General features: G+C 45.2%; 1 protein-coding gene and 1 long non-coding RNA gene across 3 annotated transcripts in view; one reads left to right on the top strand and one right to left on the bottom strand.

Moving 5' to 3' along the window:
- Nucleotides 1-23,649, top strand: part of LOC141925407 (uncharacterized) — a 29,209-nt gene that overhangs the window by 638 nt on the left and 4,922 nt on the right. Inside the window, exons 1-2 of one of the 2 annotated variants that reach the window (XR_012623864.1) lie at nt 21,717-21,750; nt 22,880-22,957. This is a non-coding gene — a long non-coding RNA (uncharacterized LOC141925407). Of the gene's footprint in view, nt 1-21,716; nt 21,751-22,879; nt 22,958-23,649 lie in introns of those variants that run through there. The other variant, XR_012623863.1, reaches the window with a different exon arrangement.
- TMEFF2 (transmembrane protein with EGF like and two follistatin like domains 2) overlaps nt 15,557-23,649 on the bottom strand; it is a 133,267-nt gene continuing 125,174 nt past the window's right edge. Inside the window, exons 9-11 of the mRNA XM_074829581.1 lie at nt 22,600-22,758; nt 17,230-17,316; nt 15,557-16,823 (exon numbers count right to left, since the gene is read on the bottom strand). Coding sequence (XP_074685682.1) covers nt 16,727-16,823; nt 17,230-17,316; nt 22,600-22,758 — 343 coding nt within the window. The 3' untranslated portion in view covers nt 15,557-16,726. The remainder of the gene's footprint in view (nt 16,824-17,229; nt 17,317-22,599; nt 22,759-23,649) is intronic.

Raw genomic sequence — 23,649 nt, 5'->3', positions numbered from 1 at the left:
TGTGGGGTATTTGCTCTTTGTGACTGCTGCTCAGCAAGCTGGTACCTTCCTGCCCTTCCCTTCAGGCAATGACTACAAAAAGTGGTACAGGGGCAGAGATAAACCATGTCTGAGACTCTTCTGATGGGACCAGAGATTTTGTATAGGATGGTAGGTCTTAGTTTGGTGAAGAATAGTGTTGTGTAATGTTCTTGGTATTGCTGCTCCACTATGCTATGATTAACATGTTTTGTCATCAGAGAATGTCAATATGCATCAGAAAAAAACCCTCATCTAGAAATAAGTACATAGAACAGCCAAAGGTACAGGGATGTGAAAGGGCAGGTCAAACCAGCGAGAAGACCATATCCACCACCTGTGGGGGCTTTGCGAGTTCTAATACCTCATGGGTAGGCAATACTGTTTTCACTGATGTAGATGAATATTGGTGAAGCTTTGGTAATGTAACATAGGGCACCTATGCAATAGATGATATACAAATACATCCTGTATCTATTGAACTGACCTTTAATGTTCTCATAATCTGGTGTGTAAGGCACACAAAGCTCCACCAACCTTCTAGTCCCCGGAGTTCTTGCAAGGGTGAGATAAGGACATGGTCAAGAGGTTCCTTCACTGTCTTTCTATTTTTGATAAGAGAGGGTTGGAAGTACTTCAGCTGTGCTGCTGAACTCCTGTTTTTGTGACAGCTTAGTATTTCTTAGTATTCTGGGTTTTGCTTACTTTATTCAAATACTAATTATGGCAACATTAATGTAGACAAATTTTAATACTGAACAAGCATGCACCAACATTTGTGAAGACATACTGCCAAGTGACTTTACAGCCGTCCTTGATGGAGGACAGGATGGAGGTGTGCAAGGAGAAGAACTGGGAGGATTAGGAAGGCCTTTAGGGAAAACCTTGAGTCTGAAATTTGAACTAGACGGGGAGGAGCAAGAGAACTGTTGGCAGGAGCAGCAGGAGCAGAAGGGAGAAGTTCCCGCTCTAGTGAATCCCTGGTTACAAGTGAGAAGGAGTCAGGAGGACATGGGAGAAAGAGAGGGGGAAGACAAGGTCCCTGCACTTGCTGTCACTGCTCAAAGCAGCAGTGGGTCATTCACTGCATCATCTATCCACTCCAAAGTCCCCAGGCTGCCTCTCCCCAGCGTTGACCCAGTAGTGTTGATGGAAGAGGGCCTGTGAGTGACTGCCAGCAGGCAGCAGTAGTAAGGGTTCATCAGGGGAGTCCTGGCGAGGGACCCAACATTCTTACCCTCTGCTGTTGACCAAAATCAGAGGAGAGGAACTGGGCTGGCTGGACCTTCGGTATGCCCTGGTATGGGGGGGTCCTGCGTTCTTCATGTAGCCTCTGGCATAGCAGCTGTGATTACCTCAGCGGGTGATGTGTGTTGGGATGAAGCAATTCGGTTCCCTGGGGGAGAAATGACAACGGTCATTTGTAGCCAAGCTTTTAAGTGCCATTTGGTAAAGCAAATGCATTTAGAAAATAACATTATTGAAACAACAGAGCTGTATAAGTTGTATTCTTGTCCTCTGAGGATCGCCTTTCTCTAGCTTTGAGGAGAGCGGGGCCAAGTCATCAGGCTGTCCTGCAGGCATGACATCAGCCCCGCATACCTCTCCGAGCAGCACATCTGAAATTACTTCTTCACTCTTGGTCATGGAGTTGGGTTTTGACCTTCAGGCTTCCACCTCCAGCACGACAAGACTTGTCAGCTTCTCGGGCATGAGATGACTCCAAACTGAAAGGTTGCCCACTTGTCTTTTGAGCTTGTGCCAGGCTGTCCTTCAGGTTAGGGCTGGGCTCTGGCAAATGCAGCACAGGAAAACCAAGTGATTGCTGGTGTTTGCAGAGACCATGGGTCTCTCGTGGTGACAAGCGGACTCAGTAAGAGCAGTCCTATGCAAGCCTGAAAGGCAACAGGACAAAACTAACCTCCAAGGGGTTTAATTTATTGAGGTTATTTTCAACCAACTTCATTGTTTTCTCACTCTCTTCATGCTACCTGCGGTTTTAATGCTGCCTGCTTCCTTCAGGCTCAGGAAGAATTGCCCGGGAGCAGAGGGGGCGTGAAATAAGGGGAAAAAGGGGTGATTTGAGACCTCCAGCCTTTGGTGGTGGAGGGGACAGGGGTCAGTGTATGTGAGTTGCGAAGAAGCACCACAGATAAGCATTAGGCACGCTTGCCCTCCTGGCCACGCCATTTGTCTGTGCGGGTTTCTTCTGTAGCAGCTTTTGTGGCGACCGCTAGCGTTTTTAATATAGGTGGGGTCTCTGTCATTGTGACAGTCCCACATGGGCCCAGCTCCTCTAAATTGTGGGGGCAGGCTGGCCCCCCACCGGTCTGGCAAGCTCCATCAGCCTAATTGGGGCTCCCGGCAGGGCTCTGCTGCACAGAGCAGCTGGTGCAACCAGGGCACCCTCGGCAGCAATTGCTGCTCTTAATGAGTTTGTTGCTGTTTCATTAATGAGTGAGTGGCTAGGATTTCATTTTCTCCCTGTATTGGTTTTCCAGACCCCTTCTTGAGAAAGCAGACAGAATTCAGACAAGAGCAATACTACAGTATTCTAGATAAAATTGCTTCTTTTTTTTTTTCTTTTTGATTTTCTTTTAGCCAGAGCAAAGTCTCTGAAGGCATCAAAATCGATACTTTTTGCATATACAGTGCTACTGCATTTGAAACTATTTGCCCTATTAACTAACATAGACATATCCCTAAAAGACATCATTGCTATTCCTAACTGAGTAGCATCCCGTATTTCCAATTAGGATTTTGAGGAAGAGAGGGCTTTATGTAGACAAAACCTAACAAATACTGACAAAAACCGCCACCTGAACCGTGGTGTGTTGCTTTGAATGCATTTTCCATAGACTTCTGCAAGGTCTTTTGTGAAAGGAGCAGCAGCGAGAGATGGGCTTCATGAACCATGAATGTCAGTAAGTGAATGAAGAGCAGCAAAATATTTCCCTCTTTGGAAAGTGGGGCCGCCTTCCTCCCCAGCCCTGGTGAAGCACACACCAACACAGTCAAGATAGGGGCGAGCAAACTGCTGAGCTGGTCTGCAGAGCAAGGACTCACTCGACCTGCAGTCCGAGGGAACCTGGGGTCTGACAGGCTGGAGGATTAGCCTCTTATCTGCTTTTCTGGCTTTCAGTTAGGATTTACTTAAGAATTTCCTGCATCTGCATCAGCAAGAAGAAATGGCTGTTCCTGAGATTCGGAAAGGTCAGCGATAGGCCAAAGATATTTAAGCATACACTTTGAGACTTTTAAGGTGTTGGAAATGCGTAGGCTGGAGTCAAATCCTGAAATTAGGTCCTTGGCATTAAAAAAGTAAGTATGGGAGAAGCTTCTAGGGAGGACTGCCTCACTGTATATACATGCATTTGTAAGCAGCAGGAGATGTACGCACTCCATTTTGTGCCGGCTGTTCATCCCTCCACACCAAACCCCCGCCGTGTGCTGCTCCCTTTCAAGCCAGCAGCAAAGGTCCCACGGGCTCGGGTGCTGCTGGGTCTCACTGGGTGGTGGCGTTTGGGAGACTGTCCTGCTAGGCTGCAGCTCCCCTTGCTGCAAAGCCCGGGGCCCTGACTTTTTTCAAGCCTAGCTGCGCTTTGCCCACCAGCAGTCATCTGGTAGGTGCCTGCTTTGAAGCTTTGAAGTGCCTTTGCAGGCAGAAAGAGCCCCTCAGATTGATGGTCTGCCTAAAAGCTAAAAAGAAGAAATAATTTAAAACATCACTGTAAAATGCCACTCCACATCTGAAAAGATCCATTAAAACTTTTATAGAGCTTTTTACATTTGTTTCCGATTTTACATTTTGTTCTGGATTCAGGTACTCCTCTGTTATAATTCTCCTCTGTAATAAACATTTTCGCCTTGGTTGGCTCTGCATTAACAGGGACTATTTGCTGTGCAGAAGGAAATGTGGAGCTTTTGCCTAGAATAGAGCTTTTCTTTGTGAAACTGCCATTCGCAGGGATCCAGCCTAGGTGGGAGCTGTGGGCTTGCCCCAGGAGGCATTCCTGCACCATCTTTAAAATTTGGGTGTTTTTTGAGGGACTCGTAGAAGTGCATCTGGGCTTCGCACTCCGCTTCACCTGCAGCTCCTTTGCCAAAAACCCGGTGGTGGCAGAGGCAGAGGGAAGGGATGGCACTGGGAAAGCTGCAGAATCTCGTGGCCAGGGCTGCGTGTCCCTCTCCTCTGTCCCATCACGCTGCTGCCGGTCCTGCTGCCTCCACATGTGTCCCTACCACTTGGCCTTTTGTCACCTCCCAGTCCTCACATGTGTTCTTATTTTTATGGTCTTTCTATTAAAAAAAAAAAAAAAAGATTATAAAGTCTGCTGTGGGTGAGAGAAGGAAAAGGTTCTAAGGTTCAGCAGGAATTGGGCAGTTGTCTCCCTCCTGTGGACTGTGGGCAAGGACAGGGTCACCATGCAGTGGCTCAAGCAAGTTTCTGAAGTCAGATGAATTATTATAGAGTAAAAGCTGCTCTGTCTGCGCATCTGGTCCTTGGTCCAGGCCTAGGTTTGCATCACTCTGTTCATTTGTATTTGAAAAAAAATATTAAAAAAAATAGACCTTTCACCCACTTAGGATGTTTTTTTTTTTGAAAAGATTTTAACTCATAAGTATTGGAAGAGTACCACGCAAGCCCTGCTGTCTGCAGTGGAAGCCTTGGAGCAGTGGGATATGTCCTGCATCCCTCTCAGCTGTTCCCTCCAGTGGGGCCTGGGGAGATGCTCACCCGCCCACCTTCTGGGGAGTGAGAGGTGATCTGCTGCTGGTGCAGCTTTAACCCTGAGCCTCTCTAAGTGAAACCCACTCATCACAGCAGGTTGTGCGTGGGGAATTTGTGATGCCAGCTGTTACGTGGTTGCTTTGAAAATAATTTTGTTTAAGACCTCAAATTTAGACTAGCTTCAAGTGTCCCAATAGGAAAATGCCAGTGGCTTACTCGGTTAGCCACAAGCGACCCAAGGGAGTGTGCTGTGCCATGTGTTGCTCTTGCCTTGCCTTGCCTTTTGTTTCTTCTTGTGCGTGCATGGCATTGCAGAGCTGGCCAGATGAAATCCCACTTGGTGCTCACCTGTAGCTCCCAACTATGAGATTTGACAGTGTGTGATTTCATCCTTCGCCTCGTCTCTAGTCCACTGCTCTACCCCTTAAATGGATGTGTATTTCTGAAAGTTAAATGTTTGCAATGAAGCCTCTGTCTGTGGGTCAGTACACTGGGTACAGCACAGCTGCCTGGGCAGGCCTTTCTCAGGAGCAATAAAGGTTTCACACCGGCATTGCTGGGGTGGTGCTGCCCTGTAGTGCTGCTCCTTGCACAGCTCCTCTTCTTGCTGTATTGCCTTGTTTCTGTAGCTGCTGCTGGGGCTTTCCTGCTCTTTCTCTGGCTGCTTGGCATTGTTACACCTGAGCCTTGCAAATTGAGGGCTGACTTCAGGAATGCAAATAATGTTCCCTGTGCATCCACACCATGTCTCTAAAAAACCTTTTCATCGTGTTCCTTGTTGCCCTGGAGGATAATTACTTCAAAGAGCAGCTCCGTTGCCTGGTATTTCAGTTTATCTCATTACCATTGTGTTTGCCAAGCCATCCAGCTTTGCCAAAAACAGAATCAAGGTTGCTGGCAGTGCTGGCTGGCTCGCATGTTCACCCTCTCTGCTGGCTGAGGTGCTAATTTTTCCTTGATTGCAAACCCTGCATTCATCTTTTGTGAATTAGCCATGCCTACAGATACGGCATAATGGCTTTAAAACCCAGGCCCAAGCCTGTGGGCCCCTCTCCACGAGCCATCAAAGGCTGGGCTAATGGATGCTGTTAGAATATTTACTTGCCACTTTTTTTGGCCAAAGGGGAGCAGCTGGCTGGCACCCATGGCTGGCAAAGGGCAGGCGGGAGCATCACATTGGAGAGCTGCTCGGCAGGCAGCGTGCCAAGGGGAGGAGCTGGAGGAGGCACAGCGATGTGGATGGACGGACGGACGGGCGGGCGCAGGGATGTATGCACCATTGCAAAGGTCATTTGTCTCAGTTCTGGCTAGTCGCAAGAATAGAGATGAGAGCTGACAGCTTCTGGCTGTAGGGACTACTCCAGGCTTCAGGAAGACTAGAACAGCCTCGGGATACCCTCAGGATGGTCTTAATATAATCTGATTTCCCTCTTCTAATCTTGAGTTGATTGCAACAGACTATGTGTAAATTTTTTAAAAGGCTTCAGTGCAAAATGCTGAGCTGGTTGTAGCATAGCCACAACCTGAACAGGTGTGCTTGTTCTTACGTTGACTTGTGTTGGCATTGCCATCGTGGTCATAATGGGGCACCAAGCTTTTAACTGCTGCTTAAATTTATTTTAATGGTTGAGGATTACTTTATTGTTTTTAAGATCCCTGAAATCAGACACCCCTCCAAAAAAAAAAAAAAAAAAAAGGAAAATTAGCAAAACCCGAATCTATTAACCCAGCTCTGAGCAGCACTTGCAGGGATGGATAGCCATGTCCCTGGGTTTTACATTGCTGTTTAGGATAAAGCTGCTGTAAGTGATGCTATGGCTGTTGCTAAGCAACAAGTGATGATTGCTATAGCCAATATTCCCCTCTTAAAGGTACATTTGCAAAGAGTAATCTTTTGTGTCCATGAAATTAATTTTCAGATGTATGGATTTATATTAGGTAATGGCAATAAACTTTGGAAATGCTTCAGTGCAGTGTTAAAATGGAATACAATGTGGCATGAAGATACTGCGTAGCAAAAACATTAAGCCCTCCCCTTTAATTAATTGGAACTTAAAGCTGGGATATCTTACTCACCAAAATAAATTAACAGTAAATCAGGTTACAGAATAAATTAACAAATTAAATTGGGTTAGTTGGAAAGTTTAAAAGAAAGAACATCTGTGAGCTGCTTGTGTTGCAAATACAGTTAAAAAGTCTTGAGCTGGAACGGAAGGCACACATAGGAAAATGTAACTGTCCAGGTGCTGCTTGAAAGTGGCTGATTTTCAGTCTTTATCACCAAAGACTGGACTTGCTCTAAACATGGATTAAAACTCAGCCATGGTGTAATGCCCACCGAAGTCAAAGCAGCCACACCAAGGACGGACTTTGGCTCCTTATTTTCTTCTGGTTTTGTGAATAGTTGCCATAGATTTGCAGAGGGTAATGCTGATTTCACAGGCCATCACAAATGTCCGTTTTTCTTTAATTTTTTTTAAGCTTCTTTTCCTCTCTTGCTTTTATCCACTGGCAAGGACTTCATTTTTTTCTCCTGTACCTGCTGAAGATACTGCCACCCTTTGCTTGGTCCTCAGAGATGTGCCCCCCGTCCAACCTGCAGATACAGCAGCTCTCATTGCCTGTTAACCTTGGCCAACACAGTGGCTTTTGGAGATGTGTGGAGCCATTTGAAAGGCCTGGCCTGAGGTGCTGCTGACTCTCTGGGTCTCCTGGAGGGACCAGCATGATCGTCCTGCCACGCTGCAAAACTTCCGTGCGTGCCTTCGGTCACCCTGGGCTCGCTCTGCCACCACACCACAGCTGGAGAAATGGTCCTCTGCCAGCAGCAGGGAGAAGGGGAATCGTGGCAAGGTATTTTAACTGTATTACTTTCAGGTGGTTGCTACATCTTTTCTAATTAAAATAAAATAATCTTAGGACTCCTGAAATGAATATTTGGTATAATAGATTCAGAAAGTGATGAAAATGTTTTCATTAAATAGTGAGAGAAGGAGAGAGACCCTGCAAGGCATGGCATTTTATCTCAACTCTCTAATAACATTAATAAACTCTTTAATCTTTGTCACGTTTATGACTTAATGGCAATCCTTAAAGACATGACAGACAAGTAGGAGCTGCCAGGTTCCTGTAACCTGTAAGCTTTCATATTCTTCACAGGATTTTGATTAAGTGGAAAATTCCTCTGTGATAGGCTTTATTCTTCATGTAAAGCTGTGATCCTTGGTCGGCGTGAGTGGCAGAGGATGCTCAGCCCCCGCCAGGACCCGGTGGTGCCAGGGGATGATGGTGGCATCTCCCTTCTCCATGGTCAGGAGCCAGGTGGGTGCTGGCTCCTTCCCTGCCACTGGCCGGGGGTATTTAGAGTCAGCTCCGGTGTGACCATTTCCCTTGTCCCGCCCATGCTGCCCAGGCACCGACCTGACCCTGCTGATGGGCTTGGCTTCATCGGTCACCTGGGGGACTTCATCCCTCCCTTCTGTGAGAAGTGTGTTTGAAGTGATGGCAAGCTTTATGTTGTATTCTCTACTCTCTCTGGGCTACAGAGCACTGAACAATACCCACCCCTCTATCTTTGCTCACATATGTGCGGGTCTGTGGTGGTCTGTAATTTCAAACAAGTAATATTTACGAAGCAGCATTGGAAGAGTGTCATTTGGTTGCATGGTCAAGCCCTCCTGTTGTGGATGCTGGACTGAGAGTTGCCAAGCCCAAACTTCACTCTGCCCCTGTATGCTGTTGTTCTGTGGTCCAAAAGAAGCAGGTGTCCAGGAGAAAAATTGTATGTGATCATGTAATTAGGGGGCTGCACAAGACAGGCACAGCTAAGAACTAAACCCAACCTTTGTATATTCTTTCTTTTTAAAAAATTTTTTTTCAGACTCCCAGCAAACTGGCATTTTCTAATCTTCAAGTCCTTGACTATAAAACCTAATTAATGCTCTTTTAGTGCAGGGTTTTTCTGCATTTAATCTCCTAGGGCTTTTTTTTTTTTTTACTGTTACATGCAAGTGCAGCCTTTTGTCCTCTACTGATGGAGTTTGGACTGAGAATATCTATTATTGCAGCTGCCATCCCAGCATTTCCCAAGCTGGAAGCAGAAGGATGCTCTACTGATGGGGTGAGTCCAGAAAAGGGTTGTCAGTGGCATCTTGGCCCTTTCGGTCCCCGCGGTATTCCCTGGATACCCTGCGCCCCGGGAGGGCTGGGACAGCCCCATCTCTTCCCTGCCTGACTCTACTGTATGGTACAGTATGGTACAGATGGTATTTCATACAGATTTGGTTCTGTGTCATCTGCTGCGAACATAAATACCAGCTCGATAACTTCACTGTTGTAAATGATAAGATGAAACCTTTTTGGTTGTTTCTCAGTCAAATGCCAGTAACAAAATGAAAAATCACCATTAACCCCCTCCTTTATTTGCATAGTTTTGATACTGTCAAAACCAGACAACACTCATGTAGCATAAGGAGAATTTTTAAATAGAAGCATTACATTTTAAAACCCTAATAAAGATAAAAGCAAAATAAACACTGAAATTTGAATTTAGAGAATGAGAGAAGAAAGATTAGTCTGTGCTGGTGAAGTAATGAAGGTAGTGGCTGGTAACAATTTTTAATAGCACATTAATGCTGAATTACTTTGGAATTTCTGCAGGAGTCGAGATGACATCCACATAAACACCAAATGAATTCCAAATGATTGGTATTATCATAAAGAGCACCAAATGAATTAATAATGATGGAACACTTAAACTAAAATGTTATCTTCTCTAATCTGTTGTCTCTTTTATGCACTGCGCAATTCATTTTTAGCCAACTATGACCCTTTTTTTGGTTTGTCTTTTAATTTAAAAAAATATATATTTATTTTTGCATGAATGTTCTGCTCCTGTACCATGTGAAGTGGGACTTGGACTAGTCCATCTTCGTAATACTTTTGCATTGGCATCACAAAATTTAAGAGATAGATGGGAAGACATCTGGACGTGAGACGTATCACTGGGAAAATGACTATGACTAATAAGAAGCATAATAATAACGATTCCGCCTTGATGGTCCCACATGTGCAGAGACCTCAGGGCACCCTTAACAGCGTTTAATAAACTAAATGGCCCACTTTACAGCAACACAATATGTCTCCCCCTCCCATGGAGAAGCCCAACAGGACAGAAAGCCTGAACTTGCAGTCTGTGTAACTTGGCCAAAAAAGACCAGTAAATAGGAGCCTGGGGCTTGTTTTGGGTGCTGGGCAGTGCTACCCCATGGGTGCCAGGGAGGAGCTGAGCTCCAGAACTGTGGCTGCATGTGTGTGGGCTCTTTGGGGAACCACATACTTGCCAAATGTGGGCTCCTTGGGGCAGTGGGCACAGCCTGTGGATGGGACACCGGCAGCAGCAGCATTGCCTTCCTGCAGACAGTGATGCCCTGGGTCACACTGCGTCCCTTCCCGGGGCTGGGCTGGGTGCGCTTGCTGACATATTAGCAGTCAAATGACATTTAGGGAGCGCAAGTCTCACTCTCTCCTGCAGGCCAAGTAAATATCGTTAGTAATGATATTAAATCTCAAATTGTGCTCCTGCACTATGGCAACCACTCAGCAAGCATTTGCTATTGCTGCTTGTTTCTAACAATTACTTTCATAGACTTTATTTCTTAGAAAACTATTACTGACCATAATCCTCTACATGGCATGCCATGAAAATAAAAAATAATAAAAAAAGAAAAGTCAACCCAGCTTTCAGAGTGAAGTTGTAGAGCTGCCAAGAGGCTGGCATGGCAGGTTTTATTTTTGTTGGGAAGGTGGTGATGCTGGGTGCTGCACTAGAGAGCTGGGCAGGACAAAGCTTTTCTGGCCAGTTAGCCTGGATGGCTTTAAAGCAGCACGTGCTCTAAGGCAATCAGCTTGTTCTGCTGTACAGTATCCATCACACAAATATATCTATATATATACACAGACAAATATATATTAAAAATTATATTTTTAAAATATAGGTATGTATTCATTATATGTATGTGTGCATATATATGTATATACATGTGCATATATAATATATGTGTGTATATGTATACACACACATATATGTGTGTATATATAAATGTGAATATATACATACACACACACAGAGCCTCTTAGCTGTTGTCTTTTCTTTGCTGCAGAAGTGTTTGCTGGGCTGTTGCAGGCTGCCGGTGACAGTGGCAGGCCCCTGGCCCATCACACGTGCTGCACTTCTGTGACAGAAACAACATATAATTATATTACAAATTAACTTGCAAATGCTGGTAGAGATGTACTCCACAGGAAAAAAAAAATCGGTTTAATCTTCTCTTGTGTCTTGTAGCTGGTCCCTCCAGCACAGTCTGCATCTGTCAGGATCCGTGCCCTGGGAGCACTAATCATTTTTATTAACCATTAAACAAGAAGATCCTTTTTATTTGAAAATGTAAAACATGCAGGAAGCACTATCTATAGCCACTAATTCAGGTCACATTAAATGGCTCTTCCTCACCTCTCAGCTCGTCCCTGTTCTGCTGAAAGCTCCTCAATGTAAAACCCGCCGCTGCCCCTCTTCCCCATCAGGGTCGATGGTCTGTCACATGCATTTGCATTTAGAAGCCCGATTTTATCCTGAATAATTACATTTAATTTCTGAGTGACCCGATGTAAAGCAAGCCCCTTTTAAAGCTTCTCTCATGGCAACTTTATGAGGTGCTACTACATTTTCTTAACATTTTTCACCTTCCAATCATTTTTATTTCACATTGGGGTGGTGACAGGTGGAGGCACTGTGACCTCAGAAAAGTGAGCCAGAGGATGGCAGTGGCTGGGGTCACATCTGCATCTGTGGGGTTTGGTCACTGGTGGGATGAAACCCCATTCCTGTCCTCCTCATCCCCGGTGAGGAACAGCCACACAGCCTAAAGGCTCCCGCCGCCCAGGGAAACTCAAATGGGAGAGGGACTGAAATCAAGGCTCCTACCTGGGGGTCTGCTCTGCCTAAGCTGAGCAAAATGGGCCTCACGTTTTATTTACAAAGCTGTGGCTGATGCCACCTAGTTAGCATTATAGAGCAGATTCCTCACATGCTTTTTTATTATGCAGCTTGGCGGCTGCTGTGTGAGACTGCGGAATATTTTACTGCTTTGTGGCTCACATTCAATACAGCAAAAAAAAGGAAAAGTTGACAAAAATCTGGCTTTTTTTTTTTTTTAAAAAATACATCTTTGTTTTCAACCACCCTCCTGCTGTGACAAAACTGTTAATTAAACTGAAACTAAAATAAATTAAGCCCACCTAATATGAAAAGCATTTGAAGGCAAAGCATCAGTCTAAATGCTATCTGGGGTAGGATCTGGCTGTGCCTGCCCCTCCTTGCTTGCTCCTGCCCCTCCTGCTTGCTCCTGCCTGCAGGTACTGGCAGAAGCTTCTTTGGTGGCACTGACAGGGTGCAGTGTTCTGGCTGCTGCATGCATGTGGGGCAAAAAAATGAGATTTTTGCCTCCCGTGTCAAACAGAGCAAATTTATTAGGCTTGGTCAGCCAGATTATGGCCTGTCCAGACCAGAACTATAGCTAAAATATTATTAATAAAATGGCTCTAAAGACCTAATTGTAATGGCCCAGTGTGTCTCCATCTACCTTTAAGCCCAGTTGAGGTTACTGATTATTCTGGGGGGAGAAACCCCACCAGCACCACCAGATGTGGACATTCCCGCCTCCAGCTTGCCTTACAAACCTGCAGGGCTGATGTCTGTAAATACCTTGCAACCAACCCTGACCCCCTCAGCTGCCCTGGCCCAGCCACATACCTATAAATAAAAGAAAGGGCAGGCCTGGCCGAGGCACGGTGCCTACTTTGATGTGCGGTAATGAACTTCGCTTTTAATTCCGGGTTGTAACTTCCATCCTGACGCAAAACTGGGAGCTGCGGAAAAAGCTGTATGCATAATAAGGGGTGAAAGCAAGGATGCGGCGCGAGATGTGTCTGATGTTGGATGAGAGGGAAGATAGCCTTTAATCATTTTGTTTTCAAAGAAACTTTAGAGAGCTCTTTGAAGATGAGGCTTTTTGAGAGCTGCTTCTGGAAAATAGGAGTCAGGGATACACGGCGCCCACCTTCTCCCCACGTCCACCCGCCCCCTCGCTTAACCTGCATGTGGGACATCCACGCGTGCACGCATCCCTGCCTTCAGCACGTGGACCTCTAGGCTTGCACCTGGTAAGTGTCTGCAAAGTTGAGCTGATCTCGTGCTTGTGGGGGAGATGAGACACTAATGGCTACAGCAGCAAAGAAAAACTGCCCCCATGTCTTTGCATTTGAGGTAATTACAGCTCCTCAGCATGCAGTGTGCAGCTAAGGGGGCCAGCAGCTAGAATAGGATGTCCAGCCTCCCTTCATTAATTATATTTTTGTAATGATAATGTTATGTAAGTCATGTCTTACTATCATTGGATGGAAGGGAATGATAATGAACATCTGATCAGACTTTATTTTAAGGAAAAGCACCATGATGGAGAGGCGTGGAAGCTGTGCCTGTCCTATAGTGCAGCGTTTGGGGTGGGAGAAGGCGAGAGTCGTGTGTCACCCACCGGCTGCCATCAGGCTGTATGTACCTACACAGGCGGTGTCTTTTTGGGCTGGGATCCGGCACAGCGGGCTTGTTCACCTGCAGTGGTAGACACTGAGGGGTTGAACATCATCTGAACATCTCGCGCTGGGGAGGGCAGGTGGGCTCTGCTCACCAGCACTCAGCACGTGCCAATACTGTGCCTGGCTTTGTTTTAAGGACCAAGGTCAGGATGCTGTTGTGTAAATGCATCACGTACAAAATAAGCACACGGCTTCTTGCTCAAAAAATGCTACAGGCTGAGAGGAAAAGCCTTGGGGAACGGGTGTGCCAGCAGTCCTATTTTTACCAAGTGGTTTGGCCTCCTTAAAACAACAGCCAGGCTGGCAAGTGACCGCAGGCTGTTGGGAAGTCAGTGGTGTGTGTTGCCCAAGCAGTCACACTGTGTGGTATTACTGGTCTGGTCAGTGGCTTTGTGCATCTACGTCTTCTCTTGTGTCCTTCTAAAGTAAGCGTGTGCTGGAATGTGAGGTTATTTACAGGTCCCACAGTGCCATGACAAAAAAAGCCTATGAAACAGCCAAAATAAATGGATTACCACCTCGCCTGCCCGCTCCCCCCCCCCCCCCCCCCCCGATAAGAAACAAGAGCTTGTTCTTGTTGGTGTAAGAGTGCTCTGAGAAGTGGACAAATGGCAACACATCAGCACCCCTCCATGTGGCTCCGGGTGGAGGAGCTGGGCTCTGCCCCTGTGTGTGGCACTGTCCCCATGGCTGTGGTTCACCTGGCCAGGTCCTTCTGTGCCCAGCCCACCTCCCTTCATTTAGTGAAGTTAAACTGCACAAGGATTTTCACATCTTGAGTTCTGGCCAGCGTACAGCTCTAACAAATGCACTTTCCAGTCCCTTCAGAAAAGGAAAAAGCAACCCCAAATCCACGTCTCCATATTTGTTGCTGTGTTCGGTACAAGTTCTGCAACTGTTTTCTGTAGAAATCTCCATTCCTGTGTGTACAATCCAAGATACTATTATTTTCAGGTTAAGTTTGAAAGGCCCAAAGAGGTCTAATGTTCGGTGGGACCTGCCCTCTGTGCAGTAAAACCAAAATCACTTTCCCCTCTCTGCCCTCTGGTCTGCAGCAGTTCTTGTTTTCGCAGGTGTGAAGGCTTTGTGGCACAACACTGCAGCTGGGGATGCAGCTAATAACACCTCAGAAATGTAGGCTGTTTAGGGATTAAATGTGGTCTTTCACAGTGAAAGCAAGGCAAATAACTTCGGGAAGTTTAGAGATAGTGTGTCAGACTCCTATTTTCACTTCTAAGCGATGTTATGCTATTTTAGGCCAGGCCAAGCCTTGCCTTTTTTTAATTAGGTTTATTGCTATAGCTACATGGCGGTGTGTATGTGTTAACATTTGATTTTTGTATCTAATGTAAGTGACTGAAATAAACAATCCAGATCTGATAGTCCCAGTGGGGGAACTGACATTTGGATTTGGCTCCAAATCTGTGGTTTTGATGCTTGTTAGACTCCAACACCTCACTCAGTACAAAGCACGGGGCGGGGGGGGGGTGTGTGTGTGCAGGGTAGAGCTAAGTTTGCCATCTCCAACCTAATCCTCAACCTCACGCTGAAGTGCTCCTTGGAGGGACTCGCTGCCATTGCTGCATTGGGTTTAGCTGATGGAGGGATCTGTAGAGGGGCATTATAATGCCACTTAGGTATCAGTTTAATTAAGAGAGCTTGCAGTCTCCCTAGAATGGATCTTGTGCCTCCAAACCTGTACATCCCAGCGCTGCTGGGCCTGGGTTCCCCTCTATATCGTACCACCCCTGCTGAGCCTGTGCGTGGGAGACAAAACCAGCAAGGACTGGAACAAAGAGGAGTATTTTACAGTGAGTCTGAGCATGGAAATGTCCCTGTGGTCTAGCAGGCCAGCATCATGCCTGCTTGCTGCCTCTGCTGTGCATTCTAACCTGCACCATCACTCTTCTTATCTGCAAACTTGATGATGGGAGAGCTGGGGGTGAGGTCTGAGGAGCAGGGAGCGGCTGTAGAGCCCCCCTCTCCCTCTGCCTTGCCCCGGCCCACAGCTCCAGGCAGCAGATGGTGCCTATAGGGCCAGCAGCCCAGCGCTGGGGGGCTGCCCTGCACCGTTGTTGTCTGCCCCGCTGCCTGCGAAAGCACCACACTCCCACTCCCATCAATCAGCACAGACCAGGTGCCTGGAAATATCTCTTGCCAATCACCTTTTATTACCTTTAAAAAGCCAAGAAACCCAGAACAAGACAAAAACTGAGACCGTGTGAACATCATGCAATGGATTCACTTCAAAGCAGGCTAGGGTGGGGAGGAGACCAAAAGCCGTGTTAGAGTAGAAGTATCACTTCACCCATGTCTGAAGGCCAGATCGGGTGGACTGTCACCAATGGGGTTGGTGGTGACTGTTGTGAGTGATCGGACTGATGCTGAAGCAGGAAATGGAAACACACTCATGAGCCATCATCCCAGGTAACCCCAGAGCTGACTCTGACTCAAATGCCATTTCTTACATGGTGATGACAGTGAGAAATACTCCTAACTCTTGTCATGGGTGCTTTCTGCCTAGGCAAAGTCTCTGTAAAGGAGCAGCACAATGAGTACTGTTACAAGGTATCTTTAGTTCAGTGATGTTATTTAGTGTGACTAGTACTCTGATAGTCAATTAGTGGAGTGGATGTTATCTAGCAGGAGTGAAGTTACTGCACTCTGCCCTTCAGTCTCACTCTGCCGTCTTCAAAATTCATAGCACAAACTAAAGTAATACTAGCTTCTCAAAAGAATGTGTTTTGGAGAGTTTCAGCTACCATGGAAATAACTTTGCATCTTGTCCATCATGTGGATGTGACAAAACATATGCCCTTATTCTCCTGAGGTATAGCCAACATTTGAGTTCATTACATTTAATGGAGTAGGGTCACCCATAAAGTTATTCGTAAGGTGTTTTCTGAGTGGTTTTCACCTTCTCTTTGAAAAAATAAATTATATCAGCATGTTCACGAGGTACAAATGGTGCTGGCATTTCAGCTGTTACTATGTTATTAACTTTTTTAACCTAATAATTTTCAATCAACAGTAAGAAGCAATTTTCACTCACTCCAGTGACCAGAGTTAGAGATTCTGCAAAGTGTTCTTGTAGCGTTCACCTTGACAGACCCCTAATTCCCTCCCAAATCGAAACATTACCCCTGACACTCTTGTCGCGGATACCAAGAATTTCCATTTCCCCTTCGGTTAGGATTTAATTTATAAGGCAAAGACTTCCTAAGCTATGGGAGAGTAAAGATAGATGGTATGGGAGAAGAAGGCTGATGAAATGTAGTTGACTCCGGATCTGAAATATTTTATCCCTCCTCAATGTAGGTTAAATTATTCTTCACCTTTCCCACATCCATAATTGTCGCTGATCTTGGACCAACTCAAAACCCTACTACTGAGTTCAGTAGACTCAAAATTGCCACTAGAACTGGAAAAAGAAAAAAAAAAGAAGAGATTTGTTAGTGTCCATATACAATATCCCAAGACTATACACAGCTATGAGATACAGCAAATTTAAGAAAGGCAATTTTTTTCTCATCACTGAGTATTTATTATATATAACAAATACATGAAAAAGAAAAAACTATATTGTGTGATATAAATAGTTTATTTACATTACAGAAAAACATCAAGACAATGTATACTATTTCAAATATATCCATACATAATCAAATATAGCTGTAGTACATGTTCTCATTGGTGTAGATTACCACAAATGCAAGGCAACATGTGTAGATCTTGTCTTAATCTTTTGTCTATAATACTGTATTTTGTAGTCCAAGCTCTCTGCAGTTAGTTTTGCCATTGTGGAAACATGCGCTCTTTAAATTAACCTTGTCGATGCTCTTGTTGTGTTGTCTGAACTGTAGTGCCCTGTGTTTTGCTTCTGTCTGTGGATTCTGTTGCTCCTGGGACATTTCCTGGAAAAGAGAATTGTGAGAATACACAGCTCATAACAATGTGCCTGCTCAAGAGGTGGCAAGGGCAGCAGGGGACGTGAGGGTGAGAGAGGCATCCTCCAGCCTGTAGCGCACTTTCTCTTCAATGAAATGAAATGGGCTGGCTAATGGCAATGGTACCATAAAAAAAAAACAACCCACATATTCCATAAAACACACTGTAAACAAAAATATGGTATGGGAAATTTTAAGATTCCTCTCCTTACTGGTGAGCAGTGGTGACTCTGCTGCGTTGTGACAGCCCCATCTGCACCACATTTCTCATCTTTAAATAATGGATTTATTTTCAGCAAGGCACAGGTGGAAGATTTAGGATGGTCTCATGCTCACCTGCTCAGTATCCGGGGTCTGTGAAGTATTTACAAAGTTGATGCGGGGCCTGCTTTCTGAGGAGCTAAGTGTCGGCAACCCCTATTAATCTCCATGGAAATGGTCCATGCTCAGCTCATTAGTGAGCACCTACTTTACTTACGGGGCACTGCGCTGTGCTCCTCATGTGGCTGCTTAGCTTAATGTGGAAAGCAATTGCACTGGAAAGACCAAAATCTTATTTTCCTCTGGATGGCTGCAAAAGCAAATCTCTTCTGCCTTGGGACCTCATGGTGGTCCTCAGCAAGGGCATGTTTCAACCTTTTACCTGCAGCAGCATCAGCTATGGGGATGCTACAAAGCCTTTCCCCTTAACGGAAAGATAATGTGTTTCTGGTTTCCTCCCACAGAAAGGCACCCTTCGACAGAAAGCATGGAAGTTTAGTCCCAGGTGCAGGCCACAGAAAATTCTAAGCAGCTGAAAGCCAAGGGGGTTACGGGAGAAACTGTTGAGCAAGCAGAACCACAGCAAGGTGACCAACACCCACTAAAAATGCTTGAACTTTTTGCACTTGTGGTATCAGTAGGAAAACAGTGAGCTACAGAAATACAACCAGCAATAAATAGTCCTTTACTCAGGGTGATCTAGTTAACATTTTGCACAGGAGGAGGAACAAGCTATTCCTAATTCGGCCATGCATTTGTTCTCTTTCTTCAGGTGTAGCTCAGTACAAGATTTTAGTCTGGGTGAGCCTCGTTCTGCCCTCTGTGTGGGCAGCTACACAAGAAAGACTGGAACAACGTCTTGGAGTGGCATGACAGAAAGCCCCATGATATTTCAGACCATACTGACATGGAAAAAAATTCCCTTTGTATTGGGCTAACTTATTTTTCTGTTACAGGAAGGCTTTCAGTGGGACCTTGTGAAACCCTAGGGGTTATGCACTGGGGAGAGCCCACCCTCTCAGTGCACTGAGAGCTTAAAGCACTTGCCTTCAGCTTTGTGTCAAATAACTAACAGCAAAATAAAGTGAAATAATTTTTTACGGACCCCTTAAAATCAAAAAGGCCATATTTTTTTTTCCCCTGTTGAATGGGAGTGATGCTATAGTTTGGTGACGCCAACTGAAAGGCTAAACAAGAGCATAAGGACTTATAAAGCATTTCAAAATGCTGAAATACAATTATACAACTGTCTAACAAAATATGGGTCAGATTGTCCTGACTCGCCTCACTTTTAAGCCAAAAGGACCACCCCCTCATGAGAAACTGTGTGGCTGTGCACTATATTTTGCCTCGTTCCTTTCTTGGAAGCAGTAAAGTAGGCTGCTATCATTACTCCAGGAAAAATAAGCCTGCGTCTTCAGCGCGCTCGGAGGTCATGGCAGAGCTTTCATTATGAAACTAATGCAGACTTTAGCTGTTTTGCGATTTCATGACAAACTCATTATTCACTGTGTGCTCCTAAAAAGGCGATCAAAGTTTCTGAGTGAGTCAGGGAGCGGTTGTTAGCAAACACAGGGCTGATTCACTGAGCCGCATGTCATGTGCGCGCTGACAGCCTCCCAGCCCCGACTGTCCCCGAGCGGCCTCTCCTGCCCATTCAGCCGGAGCCTGCCCAGCGGGACCTTGCAGCGCTCCGTGGGAGACAGCACTGACACCTCCACACGCTGAGGGACAGCACCGCTAAATCCTGCTGCAGCGGCCGGCAGCCACACGGTGTGACTGAGCTCCCAGGGGTTCCTCCCGAGTCCCCGAGGATGAGGATGTACACCAGAAGGCGCAGCCCTGCTTTGCCCCAGCGCTCAGCCATGAGAAGCAGGGTTGGGGAACCACGCATGGGAAGCCACAGTGGGCACAACCAGACCTGTTTTGTAAGAAACATGGAGGTACCAGGTGGCTGGGGGATGACCAGGATGGTCAGCAATCCCAGGGGATGCAGCCGTGCATTCCCAGAGAACGGGTGGATACCGACTGCTCCAGCTGGAAGCAAGGAGATGAGCATCTCATAGGTGCTTTCTCAAAACTGACATTGACAGTTATCTATACAGTCACTTAGTCCAAGGTCGAGAGAAATCGATTACATGCAGAGGTTTCTCCAATTAAGATGATGAAAAAGCATCTTTTAACCAAAAATGCCCATGTTTTAATTGCATAATACACTATGCTACCCATTGATGGAAGCCTGGGAAGGCTCCAGGGCCAGATACTGACACCATGACTGCTTAAATGCAATGCTACTGCATTTACAGGTAGGCTGTACCTCAAGTGCATCTGGGTTTCCTAAGAGGGGCGTTGGCATTTAACCAGATTTTTAGACTTAATCATCTGCTAAAATTGAGTGACAGCTCTTCCTTGGTCCTTAACTCTTTAATCAAAAGTTCTTTGTAGTGCTCCGTGTGTGGGATGCATTCATTTATGAACACAGCAGTTATATCAGCATAAACTAGGTACCGGAGCACAGGCTGCCTGCCTTCCCTCCATTGATGCTTGCTCACAAGCTTGAGTTACTCACAATGTGATTTGTAGCAGGTAAAACACATTATGCATTCATTTTTAATCAAGTTATTTCTTCACATAAATAAGCTGCTGTGACTAAACATTAGGGAAGCACTAAAAATGCAAAGCTGTAAAGAAAACTGCTGAGAATCATTATGACACTAGGCCATACCTATATTATTTACCATCCTCCTTCACTTTTATCATTGCTTCTCTTTTGCCTTACATCTAAACTAGAAGTCTTTGGGCATGGGGACTGTGCCTCAATGCTCCACCTCCTCCCCTCCATACCTCTTGACCTCTGGTCCCCTACTCCTCCACCCCAGCCACTTATTCCCATTGCTGGCACTAGTGATGAGTAGCCAGGCAGCCAACCTCATCAAGGAATCGAGCTGCTTAAAAACAAATGATCAGTTTTGTTGGTTGAATTTTCAGCTGATTCCGTCCCCTGAGTGTGTTCATTGGGTGGCTACAGAAATGCTAATGGTGGCACAAGAGCACTGGCAGGATCAAGTGCCCAGGAGCCAGGGGAAGGGGCAAGGGCAGACTGCCCCTGTTAGCAGCACAGCTCATTTATTCAGATTAAAGTGTCTGTGCAACAATAGCCCTAAAAGTGCTTGGGAATTGCTCAGAGCCTTCCAGCAATGGAGGACACCCCATAGATTTGCATCACTGTGCAGGTATGATTTTAAGAGCAACAACAGTAACGACAGCTGAAAGATTTACAATTGGTAGTCTTATGCAGCTCAAATGCAGGGTTTGGACAGAGTGCACCAAACTCATTTGATAAATTAATCAGGTGAAGCTGCACTGAAATGAGAGGCAAACAATTTGGCTGCAGTGGCCTCTGAGTGAGTGAAGTTTCCCTTCTTTCTCCCAGGAACCTGGCAGGGTAGTTTTAGTACTTTCAAGAGTTCAGGGTCAGGAGTTCAAACCAGTACAGTCAGGTTCTCCACAGCAGATGACTTAAAAAACTCAATTACTTATGCGTGTGCTGCCACAATGCTCTCTTGTCATGTGTATTTCTCTTAGGCCACTTAAGGGTACACTTTTGCAAACGTATCTTGAATCATTATGCTGGGATGGAGGACACTCGGGAGTAATTACATGCATTATAGAAAAAAAGTCAAAAGATCATAAATTAACTCGGTTACAAAGTGTGCAGGAAAAGGTACCATCTCTGTACGAAAACAGTGTGGTGGGTAAATTGCACTACAGTACCAGATCACTCAGAGCACACTGTCTTCATTCTTCAATACAAAGTACTCTGTGTTACTGCATCAAGGTGACAAAACTAGTCACTCGACAAAATGATACAGAGCATTTGTTCCATTATCAGTTACTACACCATCTTCTTTTTCTTACTACACACTGCATTTTTGGTTGTTTGAATTACTTCTGTGAATACCATCATAATCTACAGCCTCATTTGGCATTTACCATTGAGTTGATGGACTCAGCTTGGCCAAAAAAGCAGCTACCTTTCATCAGATGGTTTTGCTTTATGCCTTTAGGCCAGAGAAGGATTTATGATTTTTTTTTGTGTGTCTTTTCCAGGAACAAATGCTACACTTGTCTTCCAGCCAGGTACTGCAACATAGGGACTGAAATATCTGAGATTTTATTTTCTACAGAGGTATGATACCTGGCTTTTATTTTTTGGGAATTTATTTTTGAGAGTGATTTATCAGTGTTCTAGCTGAATTAATTTAACCTTGTGATTTCTGAGAGAAGCCTGAAGACGTCTGTAGTTCAGAACTTACCCCAAGCCCTCCCCAAGACAATAACACAGTTCAGTGGGGAAGTAGAGGAGCAGATGTAGGAGGGGAAGAATTGCATTTACCCCTCTCATTCTGAACTACCCAGGGGCTGTGATTTCCATTCAAACAACCCTTTCCTCTTCATTATAGAAAAAATAAATAAATCATATATGGCTTGGTGTGCCACCATCTAGTGAAGACCTTAAACATGTACAGTACCTTTGAACATGTATACAAGCCTAATGAAATCATTTAATCAACAGGATTGCAAACAGGCTTAAAAGTTTGTATGCTCTGCCTGATTAGGACTAAGGGAATGGGCCCTTGAGGAAACCAGATGGAGATATGATTAGTTTTATTAAGTGTTGATCCAGCTGCTGTATTTATATTCCCCTTATTTATATGAGCAATATTTGTCCAAGCATCTGAATACAAAACAGGAAACTTCATTTGCTGTAGGCACCATTGCTACCTAAGTTTGATTAAGATGGAAGTAAAAATTCGTAATAATGAAGCAGCACTGACTGGCTGGACCAGACGATATCTTCTGTTTGTTGGTGAATTAAACAGCATTTGTTATCAGTAGTGTCACTGCAGAAATCTGTATAATCAGCGGACAAAGTAGGAAAAACAAAAGTCTTTTCTTTTTCTATTGCAAACTACCAGAGATACTGACCTTGTAATACAGAGGACTACAACACAGATGATAGCAATCTGGATGGTTCCAATCACAGCTGCTATTAAGACATATTGAAATCGTACTGGACCTGGAACCACATATAAAACGCTGTAGTCCTTTTTTTCACAGTGTTGTCCAGTATAGCCAGCATCACATCTGAAACAAAAAATAATTTTTCCAGTTATATCTGCTGCTTTTAAAGAATGCCAAAAAAAAAGATATCTGAAAAAAAAATAATCAGTGGCCTAAGCATAAGCTTATGTATTTTTTTTTTCAGGATGGGCCCCCTCAGAGAGAGCACCAGTGCCTCCTTGACTTTTCAGAGGGAAGACTTCAGGTCCTCAGCGTCACCAAGGTCTGCGAGAGTGAATGACACTGTGATAGTGCCAGGAGGTGCCCAGGAGACTGGGACTTATCTAGTATCAAGTGGAACTACTTGCATGCTGTGATGAGAATCCATTTAGTTCCTTGCACAACATATTTTAGATTTCTCCCTTTCTTTGGGGAGGTGGGGGAGGGTGAAAAGCCATCTAGTTGTGGCTCCTTATGCAGATTACCCCTAAGGAGGTGATAAGCAATCATCCAAGCTCCATATGAAATGTGATTAGATGTTCCTGCAAGTGGATACATCATTTACATTTTGTCTGGTTGCTATAAAAAACCCTCTGTTGATGCTGCAACCAATGCCACCTGCTGTGCTGCTCACCAGTTCCCATCCTGCAGCCTGACATCTCCCCTCTGTGATTTTGGGGAGATGTTCCCATTTTAGCTCTTGCCCTGTTTCCCCTAAAAAGCCCAAGCAAGAAGATGCAAAAATCCAGGTCAATGGCAGCAGCAACCGTAAGAGACCAAGACAGATTGCTTGGGCTCCTCTCAGAAGTGTTAGTGGTGCACTAACCCTGGCGGGTTAAGCCTTGAGCTTCCACCATTTTCCTCTCCTGCATGCCCACAGCAGCCAGCAGCTTGAGGAAAGGACATTTTCCAGCTGAATGGAGAACCTAAACCGAAGCAGTTGCAAAGAGCAAAACGTGCCCTGCCTATTTGCAG

Source organism: Strix aluco, chromosome 6, assembly GCF_031877795.1.
Source record: "Strix aluco isolate bStrAlu1 chromosome 6, bStrAlu1.hap1, whole genome shotgun sequence".
Classification (NCBI taxonomy): domain Eukaryota; kingdom Metazoa; phylum Chordata; class Aves; order Strigiformes; family Strigidae; genus Strix; species Strix aluco.
Note: the sequence above shows the minus strand (reverse complement) of the source record. Positions and strands in the feature narration are given on the sequence as shown.